Genomic DNA, 16321 nt, shown 5'->3' with positions numbered 1-16321 from the left:
TGTACCATCCAGTACACCTTCCTGTTAACTTATTCTACTTAAGTATGTATAGAAATAGTTTTTTGATGTATGTTTATTTTTTTCTGTTAATAATGCAGTGTTCTAAAATACTTTTTATCCATCAATGTAGCTGTTTCATTGAACTGACAAGTTTTGGAACAATTTTGTAACAAATTTATTAAGTGTCTTTTTTTTTATCTTCTCCTAGTATTCTGGGGTTTTTTGTTTGTTTTTGTGGTAAATGTTAATTCATAGCATAGAAATGGGACAGGGGAAATGAAAAACCAAGAACTTGGATATCTAAACTTTTAGTACAATTTCAAAATAATTGAGGCCATTTCTAAAATCCACATCATTTTACTAATACCCATTACAGATTTTCATTTAATTTACCTTATTTAGTGGGTGCCTAAATTATATTGTAGATAAGTCATTTAAATCTTTTTCTTTACTGCATATCTTCAATTTACCAGCATCAATTATTGTTTCAGTAAGCACTGTGACTCTTACAAGATAAAATGCATTTTTGAGGGAAACTAATTTGCTTTCTTTGTCCTTAAATTTAATAATTGTACATATGTAATGAAAAAGAGAAAAATAACATTAGTTATCTAAAACTGTGGCTCAATTTTGGTCAGCCTTTTTATATAGTATATTTGTTTTAACAAATAGGTATCAGCAGGAGAATTTTAGATCAGATTTAGTGGTAATGATTTGTCATTGCTTTTGACGTAACGTAGTTAAAATTTGTAATAAAAATACTTGCCTTGTTTTATTTGTGATGATATCCAAAAAACAGAGGAAGTACAGTTTCGGGTAAGAATTGAAAGTCCAGGAATAAATATAGTGATGAAAATGAGTGCTTCTATCACTGGGGAACTTTCTTCATCTAAGCACATATGAACAATTGATCCTTGTAGTCATATATAGCAGTAAACATTAATAACTTAACAGTCTGAAGTCAGTGCAGAAGATATGGAGTATTATTGAAAGATGGAGTCGAGCAGGTGGCACTTTAATATGTTCAGTGTCATGGTTGACTCTAAAGACTAGTCGAATGAAATTACTTGAGGTTCTAAAGATTTAAAAAGCGAACTCATTTTGCTGCACTAAGGAAATGCTACTGATCAGGCTTTCTGTGTCCCTTTTTTCTAGGCTAGAAAATATTAACCCTGAAGAAAATGACATGGTAAGCCATTCTCTGAGGAGATTTCTTGATGTCAGTCTTATATCTTAGAGGCTTAAGTTCAATTGAGTGGGTTTCAAGAACTAAGATGTGGGAAAAAGAAGAATTGACACACTAATAATGTACATCTTTGCTGCAGTATGAAAATTCAATAACTTCACTCAGTCAATTTACAATTCACATGTGCCTATTAATTAAAACCCTATATTAAATAAAATATATTAAAACTTCATGTCTGACTAACATATAATGGTGTTGGTAGACATTACAGGAATTACTGAACAGAATAAACAATGCAGACACAGGCGTAGCTATTCAGAAGAATGGAGCTATAATTGTGGATAGAATCTACAAGACCAAGGCACGTAAAAAGAGAATAACGGCAGAAGAAATGAATGCAGTCATAGAAGAACGGGATGCTGCTTTGTCTCAGGTAACTGCAGGTATCTGTGAAAGCATATACTACCGTTTCCCCCCCTCCTTTACCATTAAAAATGATTTTCCCCAAATATCCTTACTTTAAATGAGTTCTTAGCATATGATGAATACCACAATCACAGATGTCTTAAAATAATCACATATTTTGTTATTCAAATACATGCATCCTCATTTCTTAATAGTTGGCTTGTTATAAAAATATGGGTATGTCCTTTAAAGTAATCACTTGTCTATGAGACTTCTTGAGTTGCAGTTTTGAGTGGGCTGAGATGATGTCTTTTTTACTGTTTTATTCAGTGACTTTTAGTAGATACTGATAAATGAATCAAATTATTAGTGTAATCTTTTCTTATCATTACTTACACCTTCCTGCTCTACCTGAAACCTGCTCCCTGAGGACACTGCTTCCACTGCCGTCCTCTCAGGTAGCGATTATATTTCCTCCCACAGCAGTTACACCAGTGCACATGGGGGCTCGTTACTATTTTCAGATCACTGTTCCTTTTTCCTCTCTAAATACCTCCAGCTTTGAAGCTCATGCATCGGATTGTACCACCCAGTACACACTCCTGTGTCACTTCCCTCATTTCTTAAAAGACTTTAGGATCTGTTTCACTGTCTCTTTCTTCAGCTTACTCTTGTCATCATTCTTGATGATGTAAATATCTATGTAGAGGATTTTTCCAATATCCTGGCCTCTCATCTTGAATTTCTCCCCTCCAGTCATCATGTGTTCTACCCCACTTCTGCCACCCACCCTATGGTCATATCCTACTCGTGGTCATTCTCAGTCTCAATTTCACTACTTGTTCTTTCCAGCTCATATACTCTAGAACTCTAGCAAATTTTCATCTCCACTGGCACCTGTTTCTGTTTACCTGACCACCTGTTTTCCTATCCCTCAAGCCTCTCCTGTCCTCACTTCACTGTCTGTCTAGCTCAGATTTCATGGCTTACTCTAATTTTCACCAACTTGTATATAGTGTGACCTTAACCTCCTTGGTCCTCTCTTCCTTTGCCAGGTCCTGCTCACCTGGCAAAATCTAAGCCTCATAAATTTAACTTTCTTCCTGTTGTACACCTTCACAGCTTTGTATGACAGGAGAATATCATACAAATTTGCCAACTGAACTTACCTTAAATTCATGACCACTTTCTTCAAGTAGGCCTGAGGTTGTCATTCCTTGAGAATCTTGCTTTTTGTTAATCTATTCACTTTTCCCTCGCAAGAGCTATTTTGTTTCTTCTCCTTTCTTAGATATTCACCTCTCCTTCCACATCAAAAAAAGAACTTCTGCTTGTCCCCATCATTTCATCCACCAGCCCACCTGTGTTTGCACCCATATGCCCTGCCTTTTCCAGTTCATTTCTTTGTTTTACTACATGCATCTGTTTACAGACACCCTCTCTGTTTCTGCACTTGTTCACATCATTTCTTGCCTGCTTAAGGTATCATCTAGCCAGTTTTCCCTTTTCTCTCCTACTTCATGAAATGTTTCCTATTCATTTCTGTCACGTCTAAAATGCTTTAGTATCTTCTCTGGAAGTTTGGTAAGTCTTGGTCTACTTGTGGTTCACCCCTGCACTTTTCTCCTTCCCAAACTGACAGCTATGGATTCAGTAGGGCCCTACTTTCGGCAGATCCTGTATTCTAGTGTTTGTCTCCTCAGCATTGTAAGACAGAGGGAAACTCTATTACTCTTTTCAAAGAGTTTAGGGCTTAGCTTTTTAACTTCAAACCCTACATAGGTTTGGGATTTATTAAACGATTTGAGGTGGAATTCTCAGATCTCCAGTTTTGTGACTTCAGCCCTGTATAATTGCCAAAAGCTTAGGTGATTTCAATGTCCTCCAGCAGGAGCCCTGTGTGTAATCAAAGCCTGATTTCTCAGCCCCTTGCCCATGCCTGAATGTTTAAAACTCGGGGAAAATGACTGCAGATCTTCATGTTACCTTTCTCCAGTTAACCCCTCCTGAGAATCTTAGTCACTCAGGTCATTGTTATAGCAACAGCTGCATTATATCTTTTAAACGGTTTTTTTTGTTGTTGTTTTTTTGTGTTGTTTTTTTTTTTTTAATTTAATCTGACTTTCCTTGTTCTTGGCTGGAGCATTGTTCTGCCACAAATGATTCCATCCTAGCTGGATGTGGAGATCTGACATTCATCTTCAGGTTGGAATTGGAAAAAAATCCTTAAACTTTTAAAATAGTCAACTGTTTTTACCATTTCATGTCCTACCAAGTGTATTTAATCTTGGATCATTCAATATATTGTTGAAGAGATAGCCGAAACTATTTTTATGGGCTTGGAAATAATTATAGGATAAACTCAAACATTTGATTTTTCAATTACTTATTTTCTTAAGTTAACTAAAAATAAACATAGAGCATAATTAAATATTGCTTGCCATTCATTCCTTCTTCCTCTCCTTTTCCCACTCCCTTTCATAGTATGAAATATTAAGAAATCAATACTGGGTAATATTTACTAACGTATATTTATAAATATATATTATCTATCATTGCATATTTATTATGTTTTATGGAGAAGCTGCTTATTTTAATTATTTTAATTTGCATATTTAATTTGCATCATTTTAATTTGCATTTATTTTAATTTGGCCCAAATGGTATTCATTTTAATTTTTATGTTCTAATCATTATAAACAAACTTTTTTTTTAAACTTTATTTATTTAAGTGTGTGTTTCCAGGACCCATCAGCTCCAAGTCAAGTAGTTGTTTCAATCTAGTTGTGGGGCGGGGGGGTGGGGGGACGGCGCAGCTCACAGTGGCCCATGTGGGGATCGAACCGACAACCTTGTTGTTAAGAGCATCACGCTCTAACAAAATGAGCTACCCGGCCACCCCATAAACATAAACTTTTGAATTACTGTCTTATAGCTCTGCATGAAAACATTTTAACATTAATTTTTAAAAATAAACTTTTTTTTTTGAATGGTTTTAGATTTATAGAAATGTTTCAAAGATAGTACAGTCGGAGTGGCCACATACCTTTCACCCCGTTTTGGTTTTCCCTGATTTTGCCGTCTCATATTCCTGTGTTACGTTAATCAAAATTAAGAAATCCCATTGGTACATTGCTATTAACTCCATACATTATTTAGATTTTACCACTTTTCCATTAAAGTTCTTCTCTTCCAAGATTAAATCCAGGATATCACATTGAATTTAATCTCCAGTCTCTCCATTCTCCTCTGCCCTATGACAGCTTTTTGGTCTTCCTTTTTTTTCCCCCTCCATGGCCTTCACAGTTTTGAGGATACTGGTCAAATATTTTATGAATTGTTTCTGAATTTGGGTTTGTCTGTTTTTCTTACGATTAGACTGAGATTTTGAGTTTTCAGAAAGTGTCACAGAAATGTCACCTTAATTTTAAAGCTGTTGTTTCGCAGCAGATATTTTCTCAGTGTACCATGTCTTCTATGTAGTACCAGGATACCTTTAGTCCTGTTCTATGTAGCTATTGGAAATCTTCAAGTTCAGTGAGAATTTCTTGATTTTGATACATTTATTAACTTTATTTTGCAAATCAAGTTACAATCATTTGTTTACTTGAACTGGCCTTGTTAAAATCTTTATTTTTTTCTTATTTATTCACATTCTTCTATATCTTTTTCTGTTTTATATGGAGAACTGAAAGCCTTAAAGGTTTTCATAGAATGAATTAAAAGTTTTATAATTATCATTTGTTCGGAGTTGTCTTACCAACCAATCCCACGTTATTTCTTCTTAGTCATTTTTAATTGTTTCTTGCCAATTAATATTCACAGGTTTTATTCAAATTATAGAAATACCTGTAATTAGAGAATAAAGGTAGAAACTTCCTTTTTTTTCCCCACTAAGTTTTCTGGGATCTTAATTTTCATAGGACCCTACAGGTTGTCTCATTAAACTACCCACTAAATTGAGGAATCTTATCTATTACTAATTTTCAATTTAGCCAAATATCTATTTCCTCTTAATGTCCAAACATTGGTACTAGTATTCGCCTCAGAGCATTTGACTGATAAATTATATTGCATCAAATATATTCAAACATCTGTGACTAATAATGTCTTCAGTCATACAGACTTGTCTTGGATCCAGGTCAGACACCAGTAAGTTACAGAAGAATTATAGAACTAGTCAGGATTGGTAATTTATTAGCTTTTGGGGCTGACCTTGTTGTGAGCTACATTATTCAAATAACCATTTGTATTATCCTGGGTTATCCAGAAAAGTTGAACCAATGTGAGATAGAGGTTTACCATGAGGAATTGGTTCATGCAGTTATGGAGGCTGAGAAATCGAAAATGTGCTGTCAGTGAGCTATATGTCCAAGAAAATCAATGGAATAGTTTCAGTCTGAGTTGAAGGCCTGAGAACCAGGATAGCCAGTGATGTAAGTTCTAATCCAAGTCCAAGACTGAAGGCAAGAGAAGACCAAAATCCCAGTTTAAAGACAGAGAGAAGGAATTTTTTTCTCACAAAGCCTTTTATTCTATTTAGGCCTCCTGTGGATGAGGCCCACCTACATCGGGGAGGGCAGTCTGTTTTACTCAGTCTGCTGTTTCAAATGTTAATCTCATCCAAAAACAACCTCACAGGCACACCCAGAAATAGTGCGTAATCACATATTACATAGCTCAGTCAGCTTTTCATGTAAAATTAACCATCACACCTTTCCTAGGGGTTTTCAGTCAGCTTTTCATGTAAAATTAACCATCACACCTTTCCTAGGGGTTCTGGATAAGTTAGGCTAGTTTCGGCTAGTTTTGCTGTCCATGGACATGCGTATATGGGCAGGACCTAACAGCAGGAGGCCTTGGGCTTCACTGATACTTGTAGCTGACAGGATAGTATTGGAGAGCTTTTTGTTGATTGGGCCCCAGCTGGTATCTAGTATGTAGTTCAGGGGCCCAACCCTTGAGAGCTGAATAAATTAGGCATGGGAATGGGGATCGGGATATGCACTTCACACAAATGAGCTCGGGGAGGTTGGTAAAATAAAATATGTTTAAAACACTAAAGCCGAGGCTTTGTCATAAAGACTTGGAAGATAGCAGGGATGAAGGATGACAGTGGTAAATTCTACATGTTTGGAATCGACTCCAGGCATAATGGATAATTTGCTTATGGCTCTTGAACTAATTTCATTCCCACATACTAACAAGAATGGGACGTTGATTGTATTGCAAGGCCTGATCATAATTAGTTCTTGAACTATGTGAAAAGGAGCTTGTAAGGTAAAAACTTTTTAGGATCAGAGCACTGACAGGCAAGACCAGAAACTAACACTATTTTCTCTTTCCCAGGTTAAACATCTCAACATCTTTCAACCTTTCCCTAGTTTCCTTTTGCTTTGTTGCCTTCTAGATGGTAGTTTCCCTTTGTTGGTCTATCAAGGATGAATTAGTGACCATAAATTTCTATTACCTGAGCACCATGCAGAAAATCGTAACTCATCACTATTTTTGGAAATTAGTTATTCTAAATATTTACTTCAATATCAGCCCTTTTAATTTATGTACTTTTGTTTATTATTATTGAAATACTTCCAAAACATGCATCTGCCTTCTTTAAACAAAGGATAGTTAGCACACCTTTTTTGATAGTTTATCACTTCATTTTTGTCAAATGCTTTAACAAAAACTATAGATGCTGAGGTCCTTTAGGTCCAGAGTTGACAAATACAAAAAGCATGGAAGGACCAAGGGATAATCATCAGGGTAATTATAGAAGTCCTCTCACGTGAAACAATATTGACAAATATCTTCTTTGTGCCCACATTTTACCTTGTATCCTGTTAGTGTACTTGTCAAACTGCATTGTAATTAATTGTTTATGCCTTTCTACCCTACTAGCATGAAAATAGCAACTGTTTTTCTTTATCTGCATCTATCATAATCCTTAGGACGGTGTATGCACTTCATATATTTTTGTTAATTAACTGATGAGTTTAGCTATCTTAGACCTATTTCAAGATACACTGAACTAAAAGAAGTTAGTAAAGTACTGTGCATTCATTCACATTTTATTCAGTACCTATTATGTGCCTTGCATTGGGAACTCAGCAATGATCCAAATATAGCAGGTTCTTACTCTTCAGAAACTTACATTTTGATATTGAAATGTAGTGAATAAAGAAATAAAGAATGTTTAGGTAGTGACGTGAGAAAAATAAAAAGGTAACGGACAGTGACTGCGATTGGTAGTGGGGTTGTCACTTTAACTAGGGTGAACAAGGCAGGCCTCTTTATCCACATGAGTAGTTTAATTGGACTTGAAAGAGGAGGATCCAGCCATGCAAAGAACTATGGAAAGAGCGTCTGTCAGAAAAGATCCACAGTGCCCTGAGAGCGGGAATAAGCTTAGTGTGTTTAAGGCACTGATATAAATGTACCAAGAAATAGGATTGAAGTGCAAGGATGATAGTAGCAGGTGGTGAAGTAGAAGAGTTGGGCAGCAGACAAATCTGTAAGGTCTTGTAGGACCTGGTAAGGAGTACAAATTATAACTAAATGCAGAAGATACTGAAGGAGAAAAGCTATTGCAATAGTGCAGGCAAAAGATGAAGCTGATGCTGGCTCAGAGGAGCACGTGGAGATTTGGAGAGGTAGGCAGATTTGGGAAATATTTAAATAGTGTAGTGAACAGGCCGTGAAGACAGATTGGATTAGGGAATAACAGAGTGGGGAGAATTAAGGCTGACTCCTGTCTTTTGGGTTTGAATGCTGTGTAGATGTTTGTTTCATTATTTGTGATGGGCCAGTTTTGGGGAGGAGATCAGTATATTTGGGGAGGGAAATTACATTCTCTTGTGGATGTGGTATATTTGAGATGATTCTTAAAAATTCAAGTGGAAATATTGAGCAGCCACTTGGTTATTGCAGCCATCAGCATGTACATAATTAAAGCTGTGGGACTAGATGAAACTAAGGAAAAATCGTTGAGCAAAAAGAGGGCCTAAAAACCAAGCTCTGTGGTGTGACAGCATTTAGTGGTTAGGCACAGTAGGATGGGCCCACAAAGGAGACTGGAGAGAATGGCAAATGAGATAGATGGAAATTGAAGGGAATTTGGTGTCAGAGGAGGCAAGAGAATAAAGTGTAAAAGATGAAAGTGATCAGTTCCCTTGAATGGTATAGAGGCTGAGCAAGGTGAAGGTGAATACATTCAGCCTTCTGTATCTCAATGGCTACTCACCCGCAGATTCAACCAACTGCAGATGGAAAATATTTTTTAAAGTTACATTGTTGCTGTCTGTACTGAAGATGTACAGACTTTTTTTCTTGTCATTATTCTCCAAAACAATACAGTATAACAAGTATTTACATAGCATTTACTATACATTAGATATTTTAAGTAATCTAGAAACCATTTAAAGTATACAGGAGGATGGAGGGTAGGTTATGCCTACTACAAATACTATGCCATTTTGTATAGGGACATGAGCATCTGTGGATTTTGCTATCCAGAGGATTCATGGGACCAATCTCCTTCAGATACCCAGGGTTGACTATAGTTATTTTTAGATTTTATCACATGGAAGACATTGAGGGCCTTGACAAAAGTTTTGTCCAGGAGAGAGACCACATTGTAGCAGTTGTAGGAGAAAACAAAAAGAGAGGAAGTGAGGACAGCAGATGTAAACAACTTTTCCCCTCTATAATTGAGGTATAAATTTTGACATGGAAAGGAAGCTTATATTGTCATGGAAGGATTTTTCTTTCTTTTGTTAATGGGAGATTCTAGGGCATGTAGTTGGTATATGGATAGAAATGGACCAGGATAGAAAGAAAGGTGATTTTAAGGGAGAGAAAAGATAATTGCAGTAGGAAAGTCTCAGGGTAGATTAGTAAATTGAGAGGGGATGGGATCTAGAACTTAAGTAGAAGAGTTGTCTTTTGCTGGGAACAGGGAAACTACTTTCATTGTAACAGGAGTACAAAAAGCTTTGGATACATATGCTGGCAAGTTGATAAATTTAGGAGTGGGGTATCCACATTTTTCTCAATGAAAATATTACTATGTTTCCCAAAAAATAAGACCAACCCCTAAAATTAACCCCAGTTAAGATCACCAGCCAGATGGACACATTTAGTATATTATGACAGTGTTCCAGAAGAAGATGAAATGACTGTATTTAAATAAATGTAGATTGTTGTACATGAAAAAATAAGACATCCCCTGAAAATACATCCTAATGCATCTTTTTGAGCAAAAATTAATATAAGACCCAGTCTTATTTTCGGGGAAACATGGTAAGTTATTTTAAATATTCAGGATGATGGGTCAGTGGATGGTGCTGAAGATTTATAAAGAGGAGTGAGTTTGGAATTGTTGTCTTGGTTTGTGTGTAAATGAACATAACTAGAGAAACAGGATTGCCAGGCAGAGCAGAATGCCCATTTGAGAATTAAGGCAATGAATTTCAAGTGAAACCTGTCTGGAAAATTGCATGATTTCTTCTAGCAACATTCAGATCTTAAGTGCAGTGTGTTGTCGTAGGTATTTGATTTTAAGTAGGGTTGGGGTTTTAATGAGGAAAGGCCAGGGAGTCTTTAGAGTGATGGGCCATGGACTCTCCCTTGCATAGAAAGGAAGAGGAATGATGAGTGGTGCAGACGGAACTGAGAAGAGTGTAGTGTCATAGAAGGCAGGATCCTGGACAATAAAAAACTGGTAAGTCCATGTATTAGAGTTCTTTGTTTTCCTATGAATGCTGCTTGTTGTGAATTGTAGTCAAGAGAAAAGGACACTTGAAAGAAAGATTTTGACGGTATGGCAATTAGTGGCATCAATGTATTCCAGATATTTTTCTATGTAATTCTTGTGAGTTTATGGGGAAAAAAAAAAAAAAAAAAAACTAAATGGTGGATATTTTACCACATAATCAGCAGGAGAGGTCCAAAGTGGTAAAAGAGAGGGAACATTATCTGAAGAAAAGATGTAACTAATTTAGAAGTTGAAAAATATTGGGGGATTTCCAGTCAAGATGACAGAGTAGGTAAATGCTGTGCTTGCACCTTCTTATAATACATCAAAGTTACAACTAAACTACACAAGAACCATCATTGAGAATCACCTGAAGTCTAGCTGAACAGAAGTCCTACTAAGGACATACAGAAGAAGCCACCTCAAGGAACAGGGTCAGAGACGCAAAATGGGCTGGTCCCACACCCGTGTGTGGCAGTTAAAAATTGGGAGGGATATCTCAGCTGCAGGGGTCCCAGCCTGAGAAGCGAGGGGTCCCAGCCCCACACCAGGCCCCCCAGCCAATGGTTCAAGTGCCATGAAGAGAAGTCCCTTCATGAGAAGAATTTCTGGCTGTGAAAACCAGTGGAGATTGTGGCTGAGGAGGATGGAGGGCGGTTAGAGTCACAGGTACTCCTCTTAAAGGGGCCATGCACAGACTCACTCACTGATGGACTGCTTCACTCACTCACTCTGAGCTCCAGCACTGGGGCAGCAGCTCCAAAGGTGCCAGGGATGTACAGGGAAGAACTGAGCAAGGGCTGAAGGGGCAGCTTGCTCCCAGACAGAAGTGCTGGCAAAAGCCATTATTTCTTTCTTGAGCCTTCCTCCTCCTTAGCATGCAGATGCAGGTGGCTGCCATAGCTGAGTCTTCATCCACCTGGCTAATACAGTTCACCTCCCTGGTGATTCCATGAGACCTCACCCCACCCCACTTGCAGACCCACCGAAGCCACTTCCAGTGGCTTTTCCATACAAATGACCTGTCTTAGCTCATTGTGAGGACTTTCCTAAAATCTTTCAAACATTCACAAAATCCAACAAGCAGAATCTGCTTGTTGGCATAACCCATACCTCTTACTAAGTGGCCCCAAGCCTGGCACTAGCAGCAACCAGCCTTGGTTTGTGGCTTGGTCTCTCATGGCACCTCCCAGCACAGTGCAGTTGGTTGCCGTCTGCACAATGCTTTGTGGTTCATACCAGGTGGCCCTGGGCAAGGCACAGGCTTCAACTGAACTTGGCCTGCAGTGAGTCCCCTCCCAGAATGCCCCAGGGCTGGCACACCCAGTAGCCAGCTTCAGACAAAGCCAAGGACTACCCAGCTGGACACTCCCAAAGGGCAGACTGAGAAGGCACCAGAGTCCTGCTAAAGTGATTCTTGCTCCATAGTGTTAGCTCCTGCACAATAGCTCCTAAACTGTAGTCACGGCCAGTCATCATAACCAGTCAGCCCAAGAATCAATCCCTCCCTTTGCTGCATCAACAGTAATCAAGGCTCAATTACAACAGGAGGGCACACACAAGAGACACACCTGGAGCACCCAGCTCAGTTGACCAGGGAGAATGTGCCGCTGGGCCCCACAGAACCTACTACCTAAGGGCACTCTACTAAGACCAGGAAACATAGCAGCCCTACCTAATACGCAGAAACAAAACCGGGAGGCAGCTAAAATGGGATCGAAACATGTCTGAAGTGAAAAAACAGAACAAAGTTCCAAAAAAGGAACTAAACAAAATTGAGACATGTGATCTATCAGATACAAAGTTGCAAACACTTGTTATAAGGATGCTCAGTGATCTCAGAACTTCAGCAGAAAGACAGGATACATAAAATTGGAAATAGAAAACATAAAACCAGTTCAGAAATGAGGAATATAATAACTGAAACGCAGAAGACTTTAGAGGAAATAAACAGTGGATTAGATGAAGTGGAGGATCGAATCAGTGATTTGTAAGATAAAGTAGCAGAGAACAGCAAAAAGATAAAAGTCCCCCCAAAATGAGGATATTTTAAGGGGCCTCTGGGACAACATCAGGCGTACCAACATTTGCATCATTAGGGTACCAGCAGAAGAAGAGAGAACAAGAAGTTGAAAACTTATTTGAAGAAATGATGAAAAATTTCCCTAACCTGGAAAAGGAAATACAAGCCCAGGAAGCATAGAAAGTCCTCCCAAAAATGAACCCAAACAGGCCCACACCAGGACGTACCATAATTAAAATGTCAAAGGTTAAAGACAGAAAAAGCAGCAAGAGCAAAGCAGTTAGTTACCTTCAAGGGAACTCCAGCAAGACTGTCAGCTGATTTTTCAATATAAACTTTGCAGACCAGAAAGGATTGGCATGAAATAGTCAAAGTGATGAAAAGCAAGGACCTACAACTAAGAATACCCTGCAAAGCTATCATTTAGAATCAAAGGACAGATAAAGAGCGTCCCAGACAAGAAAACGCTAAAAGAACTTATCACCACCAAACCAATATTACAAGGAATTTTAAAGGGACTTCTATAAGAAGGAGAAAAAAAAAGACGAAAGAATCTGAATAATAAAATGGCAATAGCTACATATCTGTCAACAATTACTTTAAATGTAAATGCGCCGATCAAAAGATAGGGTGGCTGAATGGGTAAGAAAATAAGACCCTTACATATGCTGCCTACAAGAGACACTTCTGATGGAAAGACACACAGACTGAAAGTAAAGGGATGGAAAAAGAGAGATTTCCTGAAAATGGAAACAACAACAAAAAATTCTGGGATAGCAATACCTATACCAGACAAAATAGACTTTAAAACAAAGGCTATAACGGGGTGGCTTGTTAGCTCAGTTGGTTAGAGGATTGTGCTCTTAACAACAAGGTTGCCAGTTCGATCCCCACGTGGGCCACTGTGAGCTGCACCCTCCACAACTAGATTGAAACAACTACTTGACTTGGAGCTCATGGGTCCTGGAAAATCACACTTAAATAAATAAAAGTTTGAAGGAAAAAAAAAGCTATAACAAGAGACAAAGAAGAGACCCACTTTGGGTCTCTGGGTATTTACCCAAGAAACTCAAAACTACTTGGGACACTTGCAACCATACGTTCATTGCAGCATTATTTACAGTAGCCAAAATATGAAGGCAACCTTGGTGTGCCTGAATGGATGAATGGATAAACAAGAAATAGCACATGTGTACAATGGAATATTACTCAGCCATAAGATGAACGAAATCTTGCCATGTGTAACAACACAACATGGACGGACATAGAAGGTATTGCACTGAGTGTAGTAAGACAGATAGAGAAAGACAAATGCCATATACTTTCACTTGTACATATGTAGAATCTAAAGAACAAAAGAAACAAAGCAGAAACTCATAGTTACAGAGAACATTTTAATGGTTGTCAGCTGGGAGGGGGATTGGAGGGGTAGGTGAAAAAGGGGAAGGAATTCAAAAGTACAAATTGGTAGTTACAAGATAGTCATGAGGTGTCAGTATTTTTAATTGTAGCGATTTTAGTGGGTGTGTAGTGGTATTTTATTGTGGCTTTAATTTGCATCTCCCAGTGACGAAAGACATTGACCACATTTTCATGTGCTTCTTGACCACTCATATTTTAAACATCTATTCATGTCTTTTGCCTATCTTTTAATTGGGTATTTAACTTTTTTTTACTGATTTGTACTAGTTCTCTGTCTTCTAAAGTCTATTGTCAGATATATGTATTTAAGCATATTTTCTCCGTCTGCTGCTTATTTATTTTCTTAATTCTATATGTTGATGTGCAAAAGTTTTCAATTTTGATGAAGTCTAATACATTTTTTAAATGTATGTTGTCTAAGAAATCTTTCCTCACCCCAAGATTGCAGAGATACTGTCCTGTTTTCCTCTACAAACTTTATTGTTTTAGTTTTTCTTTCCATCTGTGATTTACTTTGTGTATAGTGTAAGATAAAGATTGTCATTCTTTTTTTTAACAGGTTACTATTCAGTTATTCCAGCACTATTTGTTGAAAAGATGGGTTTTTTTTTCACCCATTGAATGGTTTTTGTGCAATATTTTAAAGATTAGTTAATCATATAAGTTTGTGTCTGTTTATGGACCTACTGTTTTATTGTAATGGTCTATTTGTCTATCCTTACGCCAGAGCTACAGTGCATTGATGGCTGTGAATTTTGATGTCAGAAATTGAAAGTCCTCCTACTTTGTTCTTTTTTAAAGTTGTTTTAGTTATTATAGTTTGTTTTTATTTTCCTATAAATATTAAAACCAGATTTCCAATTTCCATAAACAGCCTGTTACGATATAATTAAAATTCTAGATCATTGGAATAAAAGGGTATTGAATCTTAACAATTTTTAGTTTTTCAGTCTATGGTATTTCTCACAATCTTCTTAGTATTAATAAATGCACCACATGGTTTAAATTATAAGAATCTCAAAACCGTCAAATTCCATTTGTCTTCATTCTTTTGATATATTCATGTATTTTAATATTTATTGTGATTCACATAATAGTCTTTCAAACACATGATGAGAAATAAAAATATATTCTATGTTTACTATACATTTATCATTTTAGGTAGTTTTTATTTCTCCATGTTGGAATGAATTTTCATTTTGTGTTATTTTCCTTAACTTGAATAACATTTTTTTAGCATTTTATTTCTTCATTTCTTCTTCCCTCTCTTTTCCTCCCTCTCTTTTCTAATATATATCTGCTGCTGTTGGATTCCATTCTTATTTATCTGAATTTATTTTTATTTCATCTTCATTTTTTAAAGATACATTGACTAGATATTTATGGGTATAATATATAAGCTAGACATAAGAGATACCCGAGAGGATCCCCTATAGTCCAGATATTTTTCTTCTTACCCCCCATTATATAATAGCAAGCTCGTTTCCCCTTGGTAATCAGGATGTGTTACCCCAGGCAGGTCAGTAACCTCTTTTCTTACATATTGATTCAGAGGGATGAGGAGTCCTAACAAGCAGGGTGGCAGTTTCAACTTCCAGTTTAATGGAATTTTTGTTAGTCTTTAGGTGCAAGTTTTTCTTTGGAACTAAGATCACTGTATTAGCAGAACCTCAGTTTGCAGAAATGAAAAGCAAAAATTTTGCTAGCGGATCATTAGGGGTAATAGTGAATGAAGCCACTCCCATTTCTACCCCTTGATTCCTGGACCTGTAAATACTGTCTGGATTTAAAAGCACCATGTCATACTGTGATATAGCGCATATACATTGTCCTAGAAAACCTTACGCTAGCTCCACAAGGGATTGCCACTGACCTGGGGCTATAACCAAACCTTCAGAAATCCATTCCACTGTTTTATCATGCTGGCTGCATCAAGATAACAGGAGCATGGTAAGGTCAGTGAATTCCTTGAGCATAAGCCTGTTGCAAAACACAATTTGCTGTGAAGTGAGTTCCCTGATGAAAACAATGGTGTGTGACATCCCATGGTTGTACAGGCATTCTGTGAGTCTGTTAATGGTGGTTTTTGCCCAAGCACTGAATTCAGGGATGACAAATCTATATCCAGAGAACATGTTTATTCCAATAAGAACAGTAAAGAGAAAATTTAGTAGGAAGGTAGCATGCAAGGTGGTGATCCCAAAGTAGTTTTGGAGTGAAGGATTAAACAACTAAGAACAAGGTACTAGTTGTGGGTATTGTTTGAAGGTAGATTTTATTAGAATAAATGAGTCAAGAAATTGTGAGACAAAAGTGTTGTGTGGGTGACTCTTGCTTTTGTCTAGAATGTTGGCCAGAAATTTTCTTTTAAAATGTGAGAAAGTAACGTTGGTTGTTAGATCACAGTGGCACAGATGGGAACCAAGTCATCTAGATGAGTGCGTCTCAAACTATTATAGCTGTGGGGAAGGACCAGTTTTTAAAAATCATTTTTCCAGTGTGTTACAGACCACAACGTTTATAACATCATAAA

General features: G+C 37.3%; 1 protein-coding gene across 9 annotated transcripts in view; it reads left to right on the top strand.

Annotated features, from left to right (window-relative positions):
- MIPOL1 (mirror-image polydactyly 1) overlaps window positions 1–16321 on the top strand; it is a 256929-nt gene that overhangs the window by 87645 nt on the left and 152963 nt on the right. For all 9 annotated transcript variants that reach the window (XM_081047457.1, XM_081047463.1, XM_081047456.1 and 6 more), the window contains 2 exons: window positions 1156–1189; window positions 1449–1619. In XM_081047457.1, the coding sequence (XP_080903583.1) occupies window positions 1156–1189; window positions 1449–1619 (205 nt within the window). The remainder of the gene's footprint in view (window positions 1–1155; window positions 1190–1448; window positions 1620–16321) is intronic.

Source organism: Rhinolophus hipposideros (genome assembly GCF_964194185.1).
Source record: "Rhinolophus hipposideros genome assembly, chromosome: 5".
In the NCBI taxonomy this organism is placed as follows: domain Eukaryota; kingdom Metazoa; phylum Chordata; class Mammalia; order Chiroptera; family Rhinolophidae; genus Rhinolophus; species Rhinolophus hipposideros.
Note: the sequence above shows the minus strand (reverse complement) of the source record. Positions and strands in the feature narration are given on the sequence as shown.